Below are 16,736 nucleotides of genomic sequence, written 5' to 3' on the forward strand. Positions count from 1 at the left end.
GAAAACATTTAAAAATAATTGAAAATAAAAGTCTCATTGTAATGTCCTTCTCCGTGTTCAACTCGCGTCGCGTTCTCTACTAGGAAAAAAAATTAATAATAAGCGAATCCATAACCCAAAAAGAAGATACACAGAGATAAATCCAGCGAAAGAGTTTCTCAAAGTCTTTTTTTTTTTTTTTCAAAGAAAAGTTTCCTTCATATTTATATCGAAGCTGAAGAAGCCTTAATTCAACACTTTATTCCCTCGTTCATTTTCTTTGTCTTCCTTATTTGTCGATCTCGATCGAGGGATCGCGTTGTCTTTGATGATCGCTTGAAGAATCGATAAGAGGGGCGTCGATTTTCAGTTAATTATTGGTGGAAGGAAATAGAAGCTTAAATAAATTTCGCCCACTTAAATTTTTTCTTTTTTGGCGGCGGTTAACTTGTTTAAGGTTTTGGGTAAAAGGGGATTTTTCTTTTCAAAAGATCGAGTTGTTTTTAGTTTTAATGATGTTAGCCTTAACTGCTGGGTTTTGAAGTGCTATGGACCTTGTTGTTACACCGCAATAAAGATGACGCTTTACATTGGTCGCGAAGCTTCAAAGGTTTTTTCTCTTAGTTTACGAGAAATGAAAAGCATAAGGGATTTTTATTAAATTGTGAGTATTCTTTTATTTTCTTTTTTGTAGTTATGGAAGAGAATTTGTTCAGAGACAACTACAGAGATCAACCTTCTTCTTGATAACTGGAAATACCTTCTTGCTGGTCTCATCTTTCAGGTTTCATTTTGTTCTAATTAAACCCATTTTCTATTTTCAGTATATATTTTGTTTGAATAATTTAAAAAAAAAAATCCTACTAGCGAACTTTTTTAGCGTTTTAAGTATTGATGGGCAGTGGAAAACCAAACATTTTACTGTCTTTTTTTCTTTTTTAAAAAAGTGAGTTGCTTGTTTTGATTAAAAAATGGTAGGATCTGGTAAACTGTAATGATCGTAGTTTCATATACTTGGAGAAACGGAGCTTATGCTTTTAGCATAAGATAAATCTCTAACGTGGTTCATACAGATAACGCTGCTTTAGCAACGAAAATTTTCACCTAAATGGTTTTCATGGTCTACTGATTAAGCTTTTCTGTATTGCTTAGTGTTTTTATTTTCCAAAAAAAAAGTATGCTTAATTTATGGTCATTTCATAACTAGATTGTGTCTTCTGTTCTGGGTCTGAAATGTGCATTTTTCATCTCTGCAGTATATTCATGGTCTAGCTGCCCGAGGAGTTCATTACCTTCATAGGCCAGGGCCAACACTTCAGGATCTTGGGTTCTATATTCTTCCAGTAAGAACTAGTTTTGTTTTTGTTTTCGTTTTTGCTCTTTGATTATCTCTATTATCTGCCAATTGTTTGGCGAAATGCATTCTTATATTTAATTATCTTGTAAATTTAGGAGCTTGGGCAAGATAAAGCCTACATCAGTGAGACTGTGTTCACCTTTGTCTTTTTATCATTTTTATTGGTAAAGTTATCTTGATACTGTCCTTTTCTATTTTACTTCTCTTGGGGTAGTCCTTTCACTTTTTTAGATACTGTCCTTTTCTATTTTACTTCTCTTGGGGTAGTCCTTTCACTTTTTTAGTACTTGATATTGCAGTTCTCTTATTTCAGTTCTGTTAGCAATATTTATTTCTCTGACTTCTAACATATTAATGGATATTGCAGTGGACTTTCCATCCATTCATCTTCAAGAGTAAAAAGATCTACACTGTTCTTGTTTGGTGCAGGGTGCTAGCATTTCTAGTTGTGAGTACTGATGCTTAGTTTCTATTTGTTCTGATTATATGTGCACCTAACATAGAGTCTTGTTCTAGTATTACCGTTTTCATCAGTAATATGTCTAATAAAACTGAACTCATTGCTGAAGACTACCTTTACTAATTTATCTTGATAACTTTTGAAACATTGAGCATTTCCTCAGTATTTTACTTAGAATTGTTTCTTTTCTTTGTTTATTTATTTTCTGCAGGCTTCTCAGATTCTCCGAATCATCACATTCTATTCTACTCAGCTTCCTGGACCAAATTATCATTGCCGAGAGGTATAGTCTTGAAATTATATGGGAGCTTGTCCTTACCTTTATTTCTATATTTTGAATTTTATGATCATATATTAAACAACTCTGTTTTTTGTAGGGTTCTAAGCTTGCCAGATTGCCAAAACCAGAGAGTGTGTTGGAAGTCCTCTTAATTAATTGTATGTCTGTTTTGTTGAAAATTTCAATTATTGCTTTTAAAGATAATGGCATGTTTTTGTAATAAATATTTTGGCTGATTTGCTTGTCAAATTTGCAGTTCCTCGTGGTGTAATATATGGTTGTGGTGACTTGATTTTTTCATCACACATGATCTTCACCTTGGTCTTTGTGCTCACCTATCAAAAATATGGCACTCGAAGGTAAAAGAGATAGCTTACTCTTTTTACTTGATTTTAGCTATTAGCCCCCAAAAGGAAAAAGAATTAAATGAATATAATCGTTGGTAACACCTAAAAATTATTGTATCGAATAGTATTCTTATAGACTTTTTTATTCGCAATAGCCATGTTTAGATGTGGTAACTCTAGCTTGCTATGTTGACATACATACGAGTAAATAATCGATAGTTTTCTGATGGTATTGTTGTCTAATTGCAGCTTCATAAAGCACTTTGCGTGGTTGGTAGCTATTGTTCAAAGTCTCTTGATTGTGGCATCCCGCAAACATTACACGGTTGATGTAGTTGTTGCATGGTATGGAGTACACTTTTGAAATTTCTCTCTATGATCAATATTTTATTTCTTTTCAATTTAGTTTGACAATGGTATAATTTTTCCGCAGGTACACTGTTAATTTAGTGGTATTCTTCATAGACAAGAAACTGCCAGGTCTGAATATTCTGTGATCTTATTGAACTTTCGTCTAATCTTATTTCAATTGGCATAATGTTCTAACAGTAAGATATTACTGCAGAATTGCCTGACAGAAGCAGTGGAAGCTCACCAATGTTGCTACCATTGAGCACCAAAGACAAGGATAGTAAAACCAAAGAAGAGAACCACAAGCTCTTGAATGGGAATTCTGTAGATCCTGCAGATTGGGTATAGTAATTTTATTTTGTTAATTCTTTGGATACCTTCATGACGATATCCAAATTAGATTCTCGTATTTACGTTTCCTTCTTCATTTGTTTAGAGGCCGAGAACTCAAGTAAATGGCAAGATTCAGGAAGATGGCAATGGAATCCATGATACTGCAATGAACGGAGCATAGGTGATGGAAATTACATGCTGTCACTATAATGGGGCTGCCTGCTTGAATCCTTTATGTTTCTTCCAAGGCTGGTAAATTTGAATTTGTAATCATAAGAAAACTGAACCTTAGTGCAGTTGTAAATTGTGCAGTCCTCCTAAAGTGTGTTTGTTAAAACCATCATCAGCATCACCATGTATCATGGAATTTCCCTATTCTCTCTAAACAAATGTCGAATTGGTGAAATATTATTTGTTGGTCTCTCTCAATGCCGAAGGCCATTGAGATAAGAATGCTTTCAATTGACTTGAAAATCTTTATGTTTCCCATTTCAAGATAGGATTTTTGGTAGGATCTTGGGCCCTTTAATGTTCATATGGCTGTGGCAGCCTGGCTTTAACTATAATTACTTCAACAAACTAAAAAGACCGATGTGGCGTTGGCAGGATCTGATTCTAATGTAAGCTAATGCGCATTGCCTGAACGTTCCCGAGCGCCAGTTGTCTACAGGTTTTGCACCCTCTTTTTAGTACACTTTTTTATACGTTTGGAAGGTACAATAATGTGCCAGGGAAGGCTTCTTTTTCCTCCACGCAACCAAGCCAGGCAGCTTTATCTTTTTACTTTTTCAAATTCTAAAATTTTTATTCTAACCAAATAACATTTATTAACTTCATTAAATTATGCTATTTTTAAATTTTGATATGACAAACTTATTACATGTAATGGTCATGTCAATTTGTTATTTCTACATACTACACACAAAAATTAGTTAATGGATTTAACAGCTCTTATTTGCATTAAGACTAAAAGTTTTAATTTTAGAAATATAAAGACAAGAAATAATTCAATCACAGAACATGAACTAAATCTATAATATTGTGTAATACGAGATTAATAGTAGAATTTGACCAAATAGATATAGTTGCTACCATTTGGTTAAGACTAAAATTTCAAATTTGAAAAATACAGGGACTAAATCAATGCAGAAAACATAAGTTTAAAATTAATCAAATTAAAATATAAAGATTAAATCCATAATTTATGTAGAGTGCAAGGACTAATAGCAAGATTTTGCCCTTTTTTTATCCAATCATACTTTCGGCAACGTCTAACTGCAGCGCATTATAGCCGACGAATCTTAACGGAGTTTAACAATTATCCAACTGTAGTGCTGTAACCTTTTTCTTCATAAAATATCATGAATATTTTTTTTTAAGAGTCAAAAAATTGTCAAATTAATTTTTATAAATTAGTTAGTACTTTTTGTAAAAATTAGTGTGTCTGGTAAAATAATTAGACAATGATATGTGACGTGTCACATGTATATCAGGATGATGTATAAGGATAAGCTTTTAACTATAGAAATGGATAGAATTTATAATAAAATGATCAATTTACTCTTTAGTCTAATATATAAACATTTATTTGTGTTTTTAGTAAAAAAAATATAATCTAATTTCTAATGTAGTTACTTCTATAATATTTTATCTTTTTTAGGGTAAAGATAGAACCATGTCATGCTCCCAGCTGTATATTTAGGTTAAATCATATTTTCCTCCTTGTATTATATTTAAATTGAGAATTTAATCTATGTATAATTTGTATTTTTACTATTATTAATATTATGATTATTTTCAAATCACTAACACAGTAAAAAAAAACTAGTTAGTCAGCTCATGTGATTTGTTTTTAATTTCAGAAGTTGAAATTTTTTATTACTCAAAAAGTTAAGGTTTGTTAACTTTAGATTGTTATGTAAGTAATTTATGTATTTTTAAAATTATTAAAATTATAAAAATATTGTTTTAAAATAATAAAATTTAATTAATTGTTAATGTAACATACATGTAGATCGCAATATAGATGTTACATCAAGAAAATTACTAAATGTTAACTTTTTCATTTATTTTGAAGTAATTTGATAAAATACAAATTCAAATACTAAAACGATTTTTTATAAAGTTGTAAGATGAAATAAATTATTATGCCTGAATACACAAATCGAGCATTTGAGCTCATATATATATATATATATATATGATACAGAAGTCATTGCTTATCCATAGTAGAGTTTGAAGGGTATGGGGTAGAGCCGAGGACAAGTTGACAGCAAAGAGGCCCCATAATTGTTGGGTGATATTATAAGCAAAGGGGAAGTGGTGTGGGGGATTTGTGAGTAGGAAAGCGAAGCATGCAGGGGCGCGATTTAAGCTATGGAAAAGTTGGTCAATAAAGAGAAGAAGCAACAACGGCGTGTCTGATTTAGAGAAAAAGCAAAACAGCAGGCTGCAATTCTCATCATTGTTGGTTGCATAGCATTGCATGTCTGAATAACCACCATTGTCTCCTTTTGCATGCTCTCCCCGTTGGGTCCTCTTGAACCCTAAGTGGGTGCTTCTAATTATGTCAGACATGGATGCTCTCTCTTAATCCTTTTATTTTTATATTTATCCCTCGGCCGTTGGTGCAATATATGTGATCCATCGCTGCTATTATGATTACGGTCCGAGTCTTGAAAATAGCAATATTTTCAATATTTAACTCTTTTTTAACTTTTTTGAACCATATGTTCATATTCATATTTAAATAATATTCAACACAAATTTCGAATATTTTAATCTTGTGAGGAGGGCATGGTTAAATTGCGACATGGACCTTTATGTTGTCAGTTTCATATGAAATCTTGTGCCTAAATTATTTTTTTATTGGTTAAATTATTTGATAAAAGTGAACAATTTAAGGGTTATATTTAATTTTAATTGATGAGTGAATTTTTAGTACACCGTCACTAAAAATAACATGATATCTCACTAGTGATATAAAAATAGTGATGGATGAATAGCACTAAATTCTAAACTCAAAACTCCAAATCCTAAACTCAAAAATTCTTAAATTCTAAATTATAAACTTTAAACTCGAGGAAAATATAAAATGATAACTAATATTTAATTATGATTAAATAAAGTTATTAATATTTATTTTAAAATATGTTTATTTGTCTTATCCAATACTGATGTGCCTTGTTATTATTTGCTAATGGTGTAGGAAACTCATGCACTAATAGTATATCAAATATTATTCGTTAATCAAATATATCTTGTGTTGTATCCTATTTAAATAGACTAGATCCATTTAAAGTCTAAACAACAACCTAAATGCACTTCGACTCAATAAGGGCACAAAGCCTACACGTGGTTATAGGTAAGATTTTCAGAACCGGACTAGTGTCAAATTGATCAAGTTATCAATTTGTTAGACCAATCAATACAGTTCAATTAAATAAATCACTACAAAATATTAAAAATCTAATTCAACCGTTCATATGTTAACTAATTCAATACATTTCTGTAAATCGATATCTCAACTAATTCTCAATCCGACCGGCCATTCCAATTAAAATCAAACAACCTTGGCAGTCTTAACCTAACTAGTGATCCAAACAACTTAATTTGGCTCAACTAAGGCACATAACTTGTCACGAGTCTAGACTCAACATGCCCATTATTTGATATACTAGCGTAAGAATACGTGACGTGACATCAGTAAATTCCCTCCTCCAATAGAGAGAAGGTTTCACATAGCCTTCCTAACTCAACCGAAGTAGCAGAGAAGAATGAGCAACTAACGTCCCTAGAAGGGCAGGATGCTGCAATCATGGCATGTTTCTAATTTCTTCTTTGACATTCTTCTTTATCAATGCTAAATTTTTGTATCAAATACATTTAAATTTTTTTTTTATCAATTCTCTATTTAAATACGGATTTAAATATCGAAAAATGTTTTGGAATATTAACTCCAACATTTTTTAATTCATTTATGTTTTGTAAATTCCTAGCTATATAATTCATAATTCAACCTATGATCCAATTCATCATTGAAAAGTATCAACATTTTTCTTTCTCTAAGTGATTAACCAATTACATATGTTATAAACTAAATTTAAGTACCAATCAAATTAGGCCTTTGAATGGGGCACAAAAGTTGTAATTGTTTTTTCCATCACAAAACTATAATCCAAGCCATTGATACAACAACATGGAGGTCATAGTTTTGATACTATTGGTATTATTTGATACAATATTACTTTTACCTATAACACTTTCTCAACCTTTAGATTGAAGAAAAATACACTCGAATCAACATTCTCTTTAAATGTAGCATCAGGGGTTAGTAGGAGTCCTAACTTTTAGCTCTTTAAAATTTCTAAAATTTTAAATTAGTACATAGTAAAATTATATTTTAACTCCAAAATAATAATATTTTAATTTTATCATTTAAAATTTATTAAAATTATATTTTAAATCTAATAAAAATATACAAATTAATTTTGTCCCGATTTTACCAGCAATCCTCAAATCCGATTGAGAATCAAACTCGTTAGTAATTATCATAATAATTTATAAAAGGTAATAAAATCTCCTTCAAAAAGACATCCACCTTTTTTCCTTTGATTATGGCTTCTTGGAATCACATTATTTAAATTCCGAGAAAAGAAAAAAAGAGTGAAAAAAACAGGAGGTTGACGAGTCAAATTACACGACAATTTCGCTTCATTGTCAATGATCACATGCTTTTCCACCATTTCCTACAATCATCAATGGAGTCTATAATTTCAAATTTTCCTAAAGAAATTGTTTTAATAATATCAACAATCATTTTCCAGATGATCATGCTCACATACATAGTCATACAAAGCGTGTCGAATATACAATATATGTTCATTTCTCACTTCAATTTTTTAGCAAATCAACCCATCAACTTTGAGCCAAAGCAGGAAACTTTAACCCAAAAAAATGGTGAATTGGTCTCTGTCAAAGCTAGATAAGATCTAAAGACAAAAGCAACCCACATACTCACATAAATCCGCTTCCCATGTCAGTGACCAGACCAGACCAAACTATACCATCCTTTGATCTTGTCCCAACTTTTACCTCTACGCGTTTGAAGAACACTGTGTTTCTGAATTTTCAAAATGACCCCCTCATCATAACATATTTTCCAGAAAAACCACCTACAAAGTTCAAAACAGAATGAGAGGGAAAAGGGAACTCAAATGATGAGATTGTAGAAAAAGCTGAAAAACTCAAAAACAAAAAATAAATTTAAAAAAGAGCTTTTTCTTTCCTTTTAGAATCGGTTTGATAATTACTTAAAAGCGAACATTTTTATTTTTCTGTAAAATTTCCCATTTTTATAGTAAAGAAAGGGGGAAAAAAGGGAAACTTTGGATTCACGACGATCAGAGTTCGGGATTGTTGCAGAAATGTACGGAATCTGATTATTTGACTTTCCGTTGATTCTCCGTCTTTTGATCGTTTGTCTTGAAAGAAAAAAAAATGGGAGCTCGTTGTTCTAAATTCTCTATCTGCTGGTTTCATTCTCACCTTAAAGCTTCTGTCCTCGAATCCTCCGATCTCGGTACTGCATTTTTTATCTTCAGATTCTCGTTCTTTGTTAAAAAAAAGCTTAGTGTTTTTTTTTTTGGAGTAAAAAGTTTAATGAAATGCAGAGAATGGGGGCAAAGGTGAGAAGAATGCATGGCCGAGTTTCGGTGAGTTTAGCTTGGAGCAACTCAAAGTTGCTACGTCTGGCTTTTCTTCCGATAACATAGTGTCGGAACACGGTGAAAAAGCTCCTAACGTCGTTTACAAAGGGAAACTCGACAATGACCGCTGGGTTGCTGTTAAACGGTTTAACAAGTTCGCCTGGCCCGATTCTCGCCAATTCCTCGTCCGTTTAATTCATTTCCCTGCTCATCGCTTCATTTTGTTTACTAACTTTTGATCATTAAACTGAGTAAAGATTACTTTGAAATTTTCATGTTTTTAGGAGGAAGCCAAAGCTGTTGGGAGTTTAAGGAGTGAGCGGTTGGCAAATCTGATCGGTTGTTGTTGTGAAGGCGATGAGAGATTGTTGGTCGCCGAGTTTATGCCCAATGAAACGCTGGCTAAGCATCTTTTTCACTGTAAGTTACTCAAAAGTGAAGCTTGGAATTAAAGTTAATTAAAGTTACTTACAGGGTTAATTTTGTCAGGGGAAAATCAGCCAATGAAATGGGCAATGAGGTTGAGGGTGGCACTCTACTTGGCACAAGCTTTGGAGTATTGTAGCAGTAAAGGAAGAGCTTTATACCATGATCTCAATGCTTATAGGATTCTGTTTGATAATGTACTTATTAAGTTCTTCAAGATTTTGCTTGTGAAATCAAATAACCCTTTGATTATGATTTCTGAATTGGGTTTTTTTCTTTGGTAAAAGGATGGTAATCCCAGCCTGTCTTGTTTTGGGCTCATGAAGAACAGCAGAGATGGCAAGAGTTACAGTACAAACTTAGCTTTTACACCACCAGAATACCTGAGAACAGGTTAATCATGTTCAAACCACTCATTTAATCTTTATTTAAGAAATCTATTTCTTTGAATCTAAACTCAAAGTCTTGATGTGCTTCTATGGCAGGTCGAGTGACTCCGGAAAGTGTCGTGTATAGCTTTGGAACCTTGCTGCTAGATCTTATGAGCGGCAAACATATTCCTCCCAGCCATGTAAATTCTCTTTGTCATAGCATTATGTTTTACTGCAATTATGATCTTTATGTTACTGCAAGAGAAAGCTTGGTGATGTTATCTTAAAAATCAGTGTTTCATTCGTATTGTTAATCTGGATGTACCAGTTTTTGGTTGGATAATTAGAATTTACTGTTATTTCTGCTCTGTGATTCAATTTCTTAAGTGAGTTAAAGGTTCGGCAATAACTGCATGCGGGAGATGAAGATGTGATGTCAACATTTGGATGCTGTTTGCTTTTAGTGTATCTTGGTTGAATTGTCCATGGTATTTTAGTTTGTTTGCTTCGTTATAGGCACTTGATTTGATCCGCGGTAAGAATTTTCTCATGTTGATGGATTCTGCTTTGGAGGGCCATTTCTCAAACGAAGACGGAATGGAGTTAGTGCGGTTAGCTTCTCGCTGTTTGCAGTATGAAGCTCGTGAGAGGCCAAATGCCAAATCCCTCGTCATATCTCTCATGTCTGTTCAGAAGGAAGCAGAGGTACATACAATAATTGCTGATTGAATTAAATACTGCAAGATCATAATCTCCAACCATTAATTCTGTGCAGTTTGGTATCTCCCCAACTCGATGTCCTTCATTATTAAGGATTTATGTTTTGTAAACACCATTAAATTTCTCATTAATTATATGGAATTTTGCTAGGTACCATCACATGTGTTGATGGGTATTCCACATGGAACTGCTTCTTCAAAACAGCCATTGTCATTGACACCTTTTGGAGAGGCTTGCATGAGGATAGATCTGACCGCTATACATGAAATATTGGAGAAGATGGGATACAAAGACGATGAGGGAATTGCTAATGAGGTTTGCTAACTCTGTCCTCGATATTCTACTTTTATGAGGTGCAAAATACCTTGTAGCTCAAGGGGCAAAGGACCATTACCCGACTTCTTTAGTTATCTTGAGTCTAGTTTTATTTTTACATGTTTAATGTTACTTCACCTATCATGTAATTTGTATGCGAATTCTCTGGTTCCTTTCAGCTTTCTTTTCAAATGTGGACCAGCCAAATGCAGGAAACCTTGAACTCCAAGAAACATGGTGATACCGCTTTCCGAGCTAAGGATTTTGCAACTGCAATTGATTGCTACACGCGGGTGAGTTTCTCACAAATCTTACAAATCTATACTGCTTGTGATTGTTGCTCTATAACAACATACTGAGTTCAATACTGCCTATTTGAAATAATATACACCATGTTTCAAACGCAAGGAAACAAGATCATACTACTGTTCGTTAGTTTTCGATTTTCTCAGCTTTTTTTCTCTTAGCACTAACAACTAGTGCATTAATATGCCATAGAGGAAAGATACTTTTTGATGGTTAGAACAGTATGATAAATAGACTGAAGATGTTGACCATTCTTATGTAGTTCATCGATGGCGGGACCATAGTGTCACCAACAGTCTATGCCAGACGCTGCTTGTCCTACTTGATGAATGATAGGCCCCAAGAGGCCCTTGGAGATGCGATGCAAGCCCAGGTGGTGTCGCCACAGTGGCCCACTGCTTTGTATTTACAAGCGACTTGCCTGTTTAGCCTAGGGATGGAAGGTGATGCTCAAGAAACCCTCAAAGATGGCACCAACTTGGAAGCCAAAAGGAGTAAAAACTGAAAATTGTATAGGTTTTCAATTTGTTTTATTTAATTTCTCTTTTTTTTTTTCTTCTGGCTATTGTATTTATTCTGGGTTTTCGCCGCATTGCAGAATTCTTCAATGTTTTTATGGTTGGTTTTTTATATTTAACGTTTGTTCAGTCTCCTATTGAAAGGACAATAGCTCCTGCAACTCAAAATGGCTAGCTTAGGTTAGATTCTATAAGACAATCACTTCAAACATTAAGAAAACAACTATCTCACTGATCACATGGAAAGGAAAATTTGGTTAAAATTTCCCACTGGATATTTTCTTGGAATCACAACCGTGTTTAAATGCGAAATCCCATATAACAACACCCCACACAACCAGAGCAGAACCATCAAGAGCTCTTCTAAAACCAGATATGGTGGTCGTCTACTAAACCAAGATATCACAGCTTTAGTAACTATGATGAATGTGCATAATATAACAAGCTTTCTACACGTATGAAGAAGAGAGATGTATATAATTCGTATTAACCATCACGAGACTCTAGGCTAATTCCATTGCTCATCATCACAGCAACAAGTTTTAATTCCTTTATTTTATTTTTTTTTTCCTTCTTTCGATTTTGTTCGACGACTGTGCGCGGAAAGAAGTTTTAGGATGACGGTACATTGAAGTGGAAGAGCCAAGATATGACAAATGCAAATACCATGCAAGCAAGGAGAAAGTTGAGGAAGCGATGACCATGCCAGAAGCTTCGAGACTCTGTATAGGATGCTGCTCCCGAGACTGCAGTGGTTGCAGTGGAACTGTTTGTCTCGTTTGGTTGCTCTGTCGACTCGACCTCGTTCACTCCAACTACGTTGCGTGCAATAGAATGACAAATTTCACAGGTCCTAAATGATTTAAGCAGATTGACTGAGTACATAATACAATAATCCACAAAAGAAAAGCAATGCATTATCAGTTACAGATACAATGATTTGATATACGATCATTACACTTTACTTATCACTTAAATGCTTTAAATACAAGAATCTATGTATCACATAAATTATTATGATGTCATTGTATATAAAGAATCATGCTCCCGTATAAAGATAACAAGTTCATTCATTGTTCTAACAGCTGAACGTTAACTCGGATATCATAGTTGACATTCTTCAATTCCAAATGCCTGTCTCTTTTGGTATGTGATCACATCAGAAAACACTTTGTTGCCTATGACCTTTCGTTCGCAACATATAAGACGGATACCTTGAATTCTTATCCAAAACCAGTAAACTTAGTTGATCAATAGAAGAGTTGTATTAGGAGCACAACAGATCATTTGTTAGACAGTTCTAAATCCAATCTAATCAATCACAAAGGTCAATGATGGAGGGACCAATTAACCACATAATTGGAAATTCGATGGTACAGTAGCTAGCAAACACTGCTCAGTTCACTGCAAACGTGGTAGTCACCGTGTCAACAATTGTTTCGCCAATGTAGGCAGGCATGAAGTGCAGAACATGGCAATGCAAGATGTGCTAAAACTTTAGAATCAAGGAATTCCTTGCACCAGCGGTTTGGCACCTAAAATATCACTAATCCCTAATCATGTCAAGCAAGAAATCTAGAATTTGCAATTGCGAATTAAAAATTCACAAAGTGATGCACCACCAAACAATAATCATCAACCAAAAATTAGATAATGCATCAATAAAAGGTCAAATCCCCACTTTCCTACATGGAAAGAGAACATAAAGTAACAAAAAGAAGAAAAAAAAATAGAGAGAGATTCCTAAACCTCAAAAAAAGCACATAACAGCACAGAATCGTCGGTGTAATTAGACTGACAAAAGAATCGTCTTAGTCTTTAGCTTTATTTTCAACCTACTTTATAAATCTAATATCCATCCCACTTTCTTTCACATTAAGCAAATTTCACCTTTTCACATGCATATTTTCACCTTACACCTTATTTTTTAACTAGGATTGTAAAACTAACATCTAAGATAATCGACCTTTTTAACTATCAAGAAAGAGTAACTCTCAATTCCCAAGTCCAAGCAATCATCAAAAGAACAATACATAGAAATCTCAATTATGATCCATGAAAAAAAAGATGGTTTTTTACTAAAAAGTTAGCAATGTTAAGAAGATTGAACCAGAAAAAGAAAAAAAGGGTTGGAAATTGGAATTGTTTTAACTTACTTATTTCCTCTGATCTTAAACCATGCTTCAGCACAGTGTTTATGAGCAGCAGCAAGGTCATCCTTGCAAGAACAACCCAATTCAATAGGGGCACCAGATTCATGGCTGTTGCTCTCTAAACCCAAATGGCAAATTCTACAATCTTTCTCAACTTTGGCCAAATGCAGCTTGAGTTCATTAGCTCCACTTGGAGCCCGCACCTCCACCGAGCAATCCGAGGCCGAAGACACCCTCCTGGAATCCGAATCGCCACCAATCTCGCAACCGAAGCTGTACTCATCGTAAGAACCACCCGTGGTGGAATAAAACTGAGAGTAGCAAGAGCCCTCGTCGGCGTCGGAGAAGCACACGCTAGCTTCGCCGGCGCTGACTTCGCTCTCGTTCCGGCGGTGAGTTCCTTGCTCTAAATCGATATGGGACATCTCAAATGATGACATTTTGGAAAGACCCAGAAGCTGAAGAGCATTAGCAGGCTTAAAGTTTCAAGCTTTGAAGATCATCAAGTGTTTCTATACTCAACAGTCTCAAAGTTCAAGCTTTTGAAAGGGCTTTGAACAGAGTTCGTATAAAATGTTAAAATTTAAACAAGTTACAATTGGATTAGATTACCCTTTACCTCCATTACCCTTTCATTAAACCAGAAAAGTTACAATAAAATGGAAGCAAAAAAGGACTGACACAGAGAACCAAAAGTTGAAAACATGGCAAGCTTTTACAGAGCCATGGCTTCTCACTTAAGAAAAATGCATAGAAAAAAAATACAAAGACAGAAAGAGAGAGTGAAAGAGAAGCTTAAAGAGGAGAAGGGGTCTTCTGTTCAAAGCCAAAAAAAAAAACAAAGACGGAGAAACAAAGTTGTTGGAAGATTTGGTGTTGGTACTTGAGGGATCTCTGTCCTAAGCAGATTCGATACGTCCGATGGTATCAATATAGTGATGTGTGAATCTTGACGATAATCAGGCGGTTAAGAATTGAGGTAGGCGTACTCCTTATGAGTAGCGCAGTCCTTTTCATTACAATAGAATTTCGAGGTTAACAAACAAATTTACATGTCGGAAAATTGCCAATTTCAGTCTTTCTTATTTTAATATTTATTGGTGTCTCTCTCTTTCTCTGTTTCCATTCTCACATATTTATGTTGGGTTTTTTTAGGTTGTTTTGTGGATATTTCTTAAATAGATATTTTTGGCATTTAATAATTGGGTTTTCAATGAATGGCCTGTTTTAAAACTTAATATAGAAACGAAATTGTAACATATTCATCACTTGGCTTTTACATCTTTACAAAGCTAATAAAAGTAATTACTTCAACTCCATTTCCATCTCTAAATTCTGTGCATCGATTTGACTAAACTTTGATCGCTCATCTTCTCAAGCAAAGGGAACACTGATGATGATTTGATGTATGGAAGGGTAGAGTGGAGTAAGCCCGCATGGAGTCTGATAAACATGCGAAACATCTGATAAATATGTTCCAAGGAAGCGGTTTGACTGGACGTGGACCACCACTGACTCACGGCCTCACGCTTATATGGTCAAATTCTTGTCTTAGTCCTTTTATTAAGTTAAAATTCGAGGTTTTGATCACTATATTTTTAGTTAATCGAAATTGTTGTGCTCAGCCTCCGACACCCTTAATTTTTTAAATTCTTTTATTATCCGTTTAAAAACTTATATGATTACTTATATTTATGCTAAAATTCTGGGGTTAAATACAGAAAAATACTGATTTCTTTTGGAAAATTATTGGATTTGGCCGATTTTTTTAAATTTTATCGGATTAGGAAGAAAAAATGAAAACACGTCCAAATGGATGCATTTTTAATGGATCGGCGAACTGGAAGCATTTTTCATAACAGGTACCCCTCACCCCAACGTTCAAAAACCCAACAGCTCCCCCACCCCCAACGACTATTTCAATGGCCATTTAACCCCCCTCCAACGTCTCTTCTTTTTCTCTATATAAACCCCTAATTCTTTTTCTTTTTTAATTCAATCTCAACTCAACTCTCTCTCACATTCTCAATTCTCCCCCAAATCTCTTTTAAATTTCTCTTAATTCTCACTCAATTTTTATTCTTTTCTCAACTCTCTTTTTTTTGTTAAAATTGTATTAAGGTTTTTAAATTAATTTTGTATTTCTTGAAATTAGTAATGACAAAATCTCTAATTCATTTGGATGACAAACACATTTTGATCGATCAATTGCAAATGGTAATAATTGTTTTCATTATATTTAATCTAATCTAATTTAAATATTTTGTTGTCATACTGAAGTTTAATATTTTGTATGGTTTTTATATATAGTCGAAAGAACAAATTTTGGAGACGTATATTCATAATCTACCCGCTCCTCTATCGTTTTTAATTGAATCATACTTGAAAGATGTGAGATTTTTGCACGTGTCTCGTATAGGTAGGGGTGTAAATTGGAACCCACACTTATAAGTGTGTTGGTGGAAAGATGGAAGCCCGAGATGCACACATTTCATCTTCCATACGACGAGTGTACTATCACGCTTGAGAAGTCTAATATAAATGAGTAGAATTACCTGAGTTCGAGCTCCATCAATAAGAATTAATCAACTTTTGAAGGCCATTACAAATGCTAAGTGGAAGCAAAAAGACACTTATGTAGTAGAATGGTAGAGCTTGGGTGACCATTTTCAATAGAATCTCTTTACCATCCCATGAGAGGAGTCAGTTCTTCCAATCGAAAAGACACTTACAAGCCAATCCCAAAGAAATGAGAATACCTACTTCTTGTTTCACCCAATAAGAAATGAAAGGCCTAAATAACAACTATGATCAAGAAACGTAAAAAGTCCTAAAATTGAATGCACCATTTGCCTAACACTTGACAAAATGTTCAAGCTAAACATAACAACTGACTTTTACAAATTAATAGCTTAAGTAGAAGCAAATTCATACGTAGCTGATCTATCGAAATTTAATATGTCAAGTAGGGCTCTCTAAAACATTTAATGAGTTTGTTCTCAAGCAATTTACAAGTCTTTTCTATACTTTTCGTTGATTTTTAGTTTTAAAAATCGTTTTTTATTTAGTTTTAGTCCTTTTAAGGTCCAAGTTGGCAAAATGGTGCAGTTGG

The 16,736-nt window shown here is 33.9% G+C and overlaps 3 protein-coding genes across 4 annotated transcripts; 2 read left to right on the forward strand and 1 right to left on the reverse strand.

Annotated features, from left to right (window-relative positions):
- On the forward strand, window positions 1–3,581 carry LOC108454202 (phosphatidylinositol:ceramide inositolphosphotransferase 1). Its single transcript, XM_017752581.2, has 12 exons — window positions 1–589; window positions 674–763; window positions 1,236–1,322; window positions 1,432–1,500; window positions 1,704–1,784; window positions 2,008–2,079; window positions 2,174–2,234; window positions 2,333–2,435; window positions 2,673–2,768; window positions 2,857–2,903; window positions 2,989–3,116; window positions 3,211–3,581. Exons 1-12 carry the CDS (start codon window positions 557–559, stop codon window positions 3,286–3,288), a joined length of 945 nt encoding a protein of 314 aa, XP_017608070.1. The 5' UTR covers window positions 1–556; the 3' UTR covers window positions 3,289–3,581.
- Window positions 3,582–7,900: 4,319 nt separating this feature from the next.
- LOC108454915 (serine/threonine-protein kinase BSK6) lies at window positions 7,901–11,620 on the forward strand. Its single transcript, XM_017753543.2, has 10 exons — window positions 7,901–8,688; window positions 8,780–9,000; window positions 9,100–9,235; window positions 9,305–9,438; window positions 9,529–9,634; window positions 9,727–9,812; window positions 10,129–10,317; window positions 10,483–10,647; window positions 10,827–10,940; window positions 11,216–11,620. The coding sequence occupies exons 1-10, from the start codon at window positions 8,607–8,609 to the stop codon at window positions 11,456–11,458; spliced, it is 1,476 nt and encodes a 491-aa protein (XP_017609032.1). The 5' UTR covers window positions 7,901–8,606; the 3' UTR covers window positions 11,459–11,620.
- Window positions 11,621–11,723: 103 nt separating this feature from the next.
- On the reverse strand, window positions 11,724–14,755 carry LOC108455880 (uncharacterized). 2 transcript variants are annotated; one of them, XM_017754450.2, is made up of 2 exons: window positions 13,628–14,749; window positions 11,724–12,324 (listed from the first exon to the last, which is right to left on the reverse strand). In XM_017754450.2, the coding sequence occupies exons 1-2, from the start codon at window positions 14,062–14,064 to the stop codon at window positions 12,084–12,086; spliced, it is 678 nt and encodes a 225-aa protein (XP_017609939.1). In that variant the 5' UTR covers window positions 14,065–14,749; the 3' UTR covers window positions 11,724–12,083. The 2 variants fall into 2 exon arrangements, with proteins under 2 accessions (XP_017609939.1, XP_052875271.1); XM_053019311.1 differs by lacking the exon at window positions 11,724–12,324 and adding an exon at window positions 12,330–12,693 and having other exon boundaries at window positions 13,628–14,755.
- Window positions 14,756–16,736: the final 1,981 nt, after the last annotated feature.

Source organism: Gossypium arboreum, chromosome 9 (assembly GCF_025698485.1).
Source record: "Gossypium arboreum isolate Shixiya-1 chromosome 9, ASM2569848v2, whole genome shotgun sequence".
NCBI classification, from domain to species: Eukaryota; Viridiplantae; Streptophyta; class Magnoliopsida; order Malvales; family Malvaceae; genus Gossypium; species Gossypium arboreum.

What these genes read in the sequence shown, in the direction of transcription:
- LOC108454202 (XM_017752581.2), top strand. Translation starts at nt 557, where the DNA reads ATGACGCTTTACATTGGTCGCGAAGCTTCAAAG. An exon ending in TTGCTGGTCTCATCTTTCAG is followed by an intron (nt 764 to 1,235) that starts GTTTCATTTTGT and finishes TCATCTCTGCAG; the next exon opens with TATATTCATGGTCTAGCTGC. An exon ending in GGAAGTCCTCTTAATTAATT is followed by an intron (nt 2,235 to 2,332) that starts GTATGTCTGTTT and finishes TCAAATTTGCAG; the next exon opens with TTCCTCGTGGTGTAATATAT.
- LOC108454915 (XM_017753543.2), top strand. Translation starts at nt 8,607, where the DNA reads ATGGGAGCTCGTTGTTCTAAATTCTCTATCTGCTGGTTTCATTCTCAC. An exon ending in CCTCGAATCCTCCGATCTCG is followed by an intron (nt 8,689 to 8,779) that starts GTACTGCATTTT and finishes AATGAAATGCAG; the next exon opens with AGAATGGGGGCAAAGGTGAG. An exon ending in ATAGGATTCTGTTTGATAAT is followed by an intron (nt 9,439 to 9,528) that starts GTACTTATTAAG and finishes CTTTGGTAAAAG; the next exon opens with GATGGTAATCCCAGCCTGTC.
- LOC108455880 (XM_017754450.2), bottom strand. Translation starts at nt 14,064, where the DNA reads ATGTCATCATTTGAGATGTCCCATATCGATTTAGAGCAAGGAACTCAC. An exon ending in TTTAAGATCAGAGGAAATAA is followed by an intron (nt 12,325 to 13,627) that starts GTAAGTTAAAAC and finishes TAAATCATTTAG; the next exon opens with GACCTGTGAAATTTGTCATT.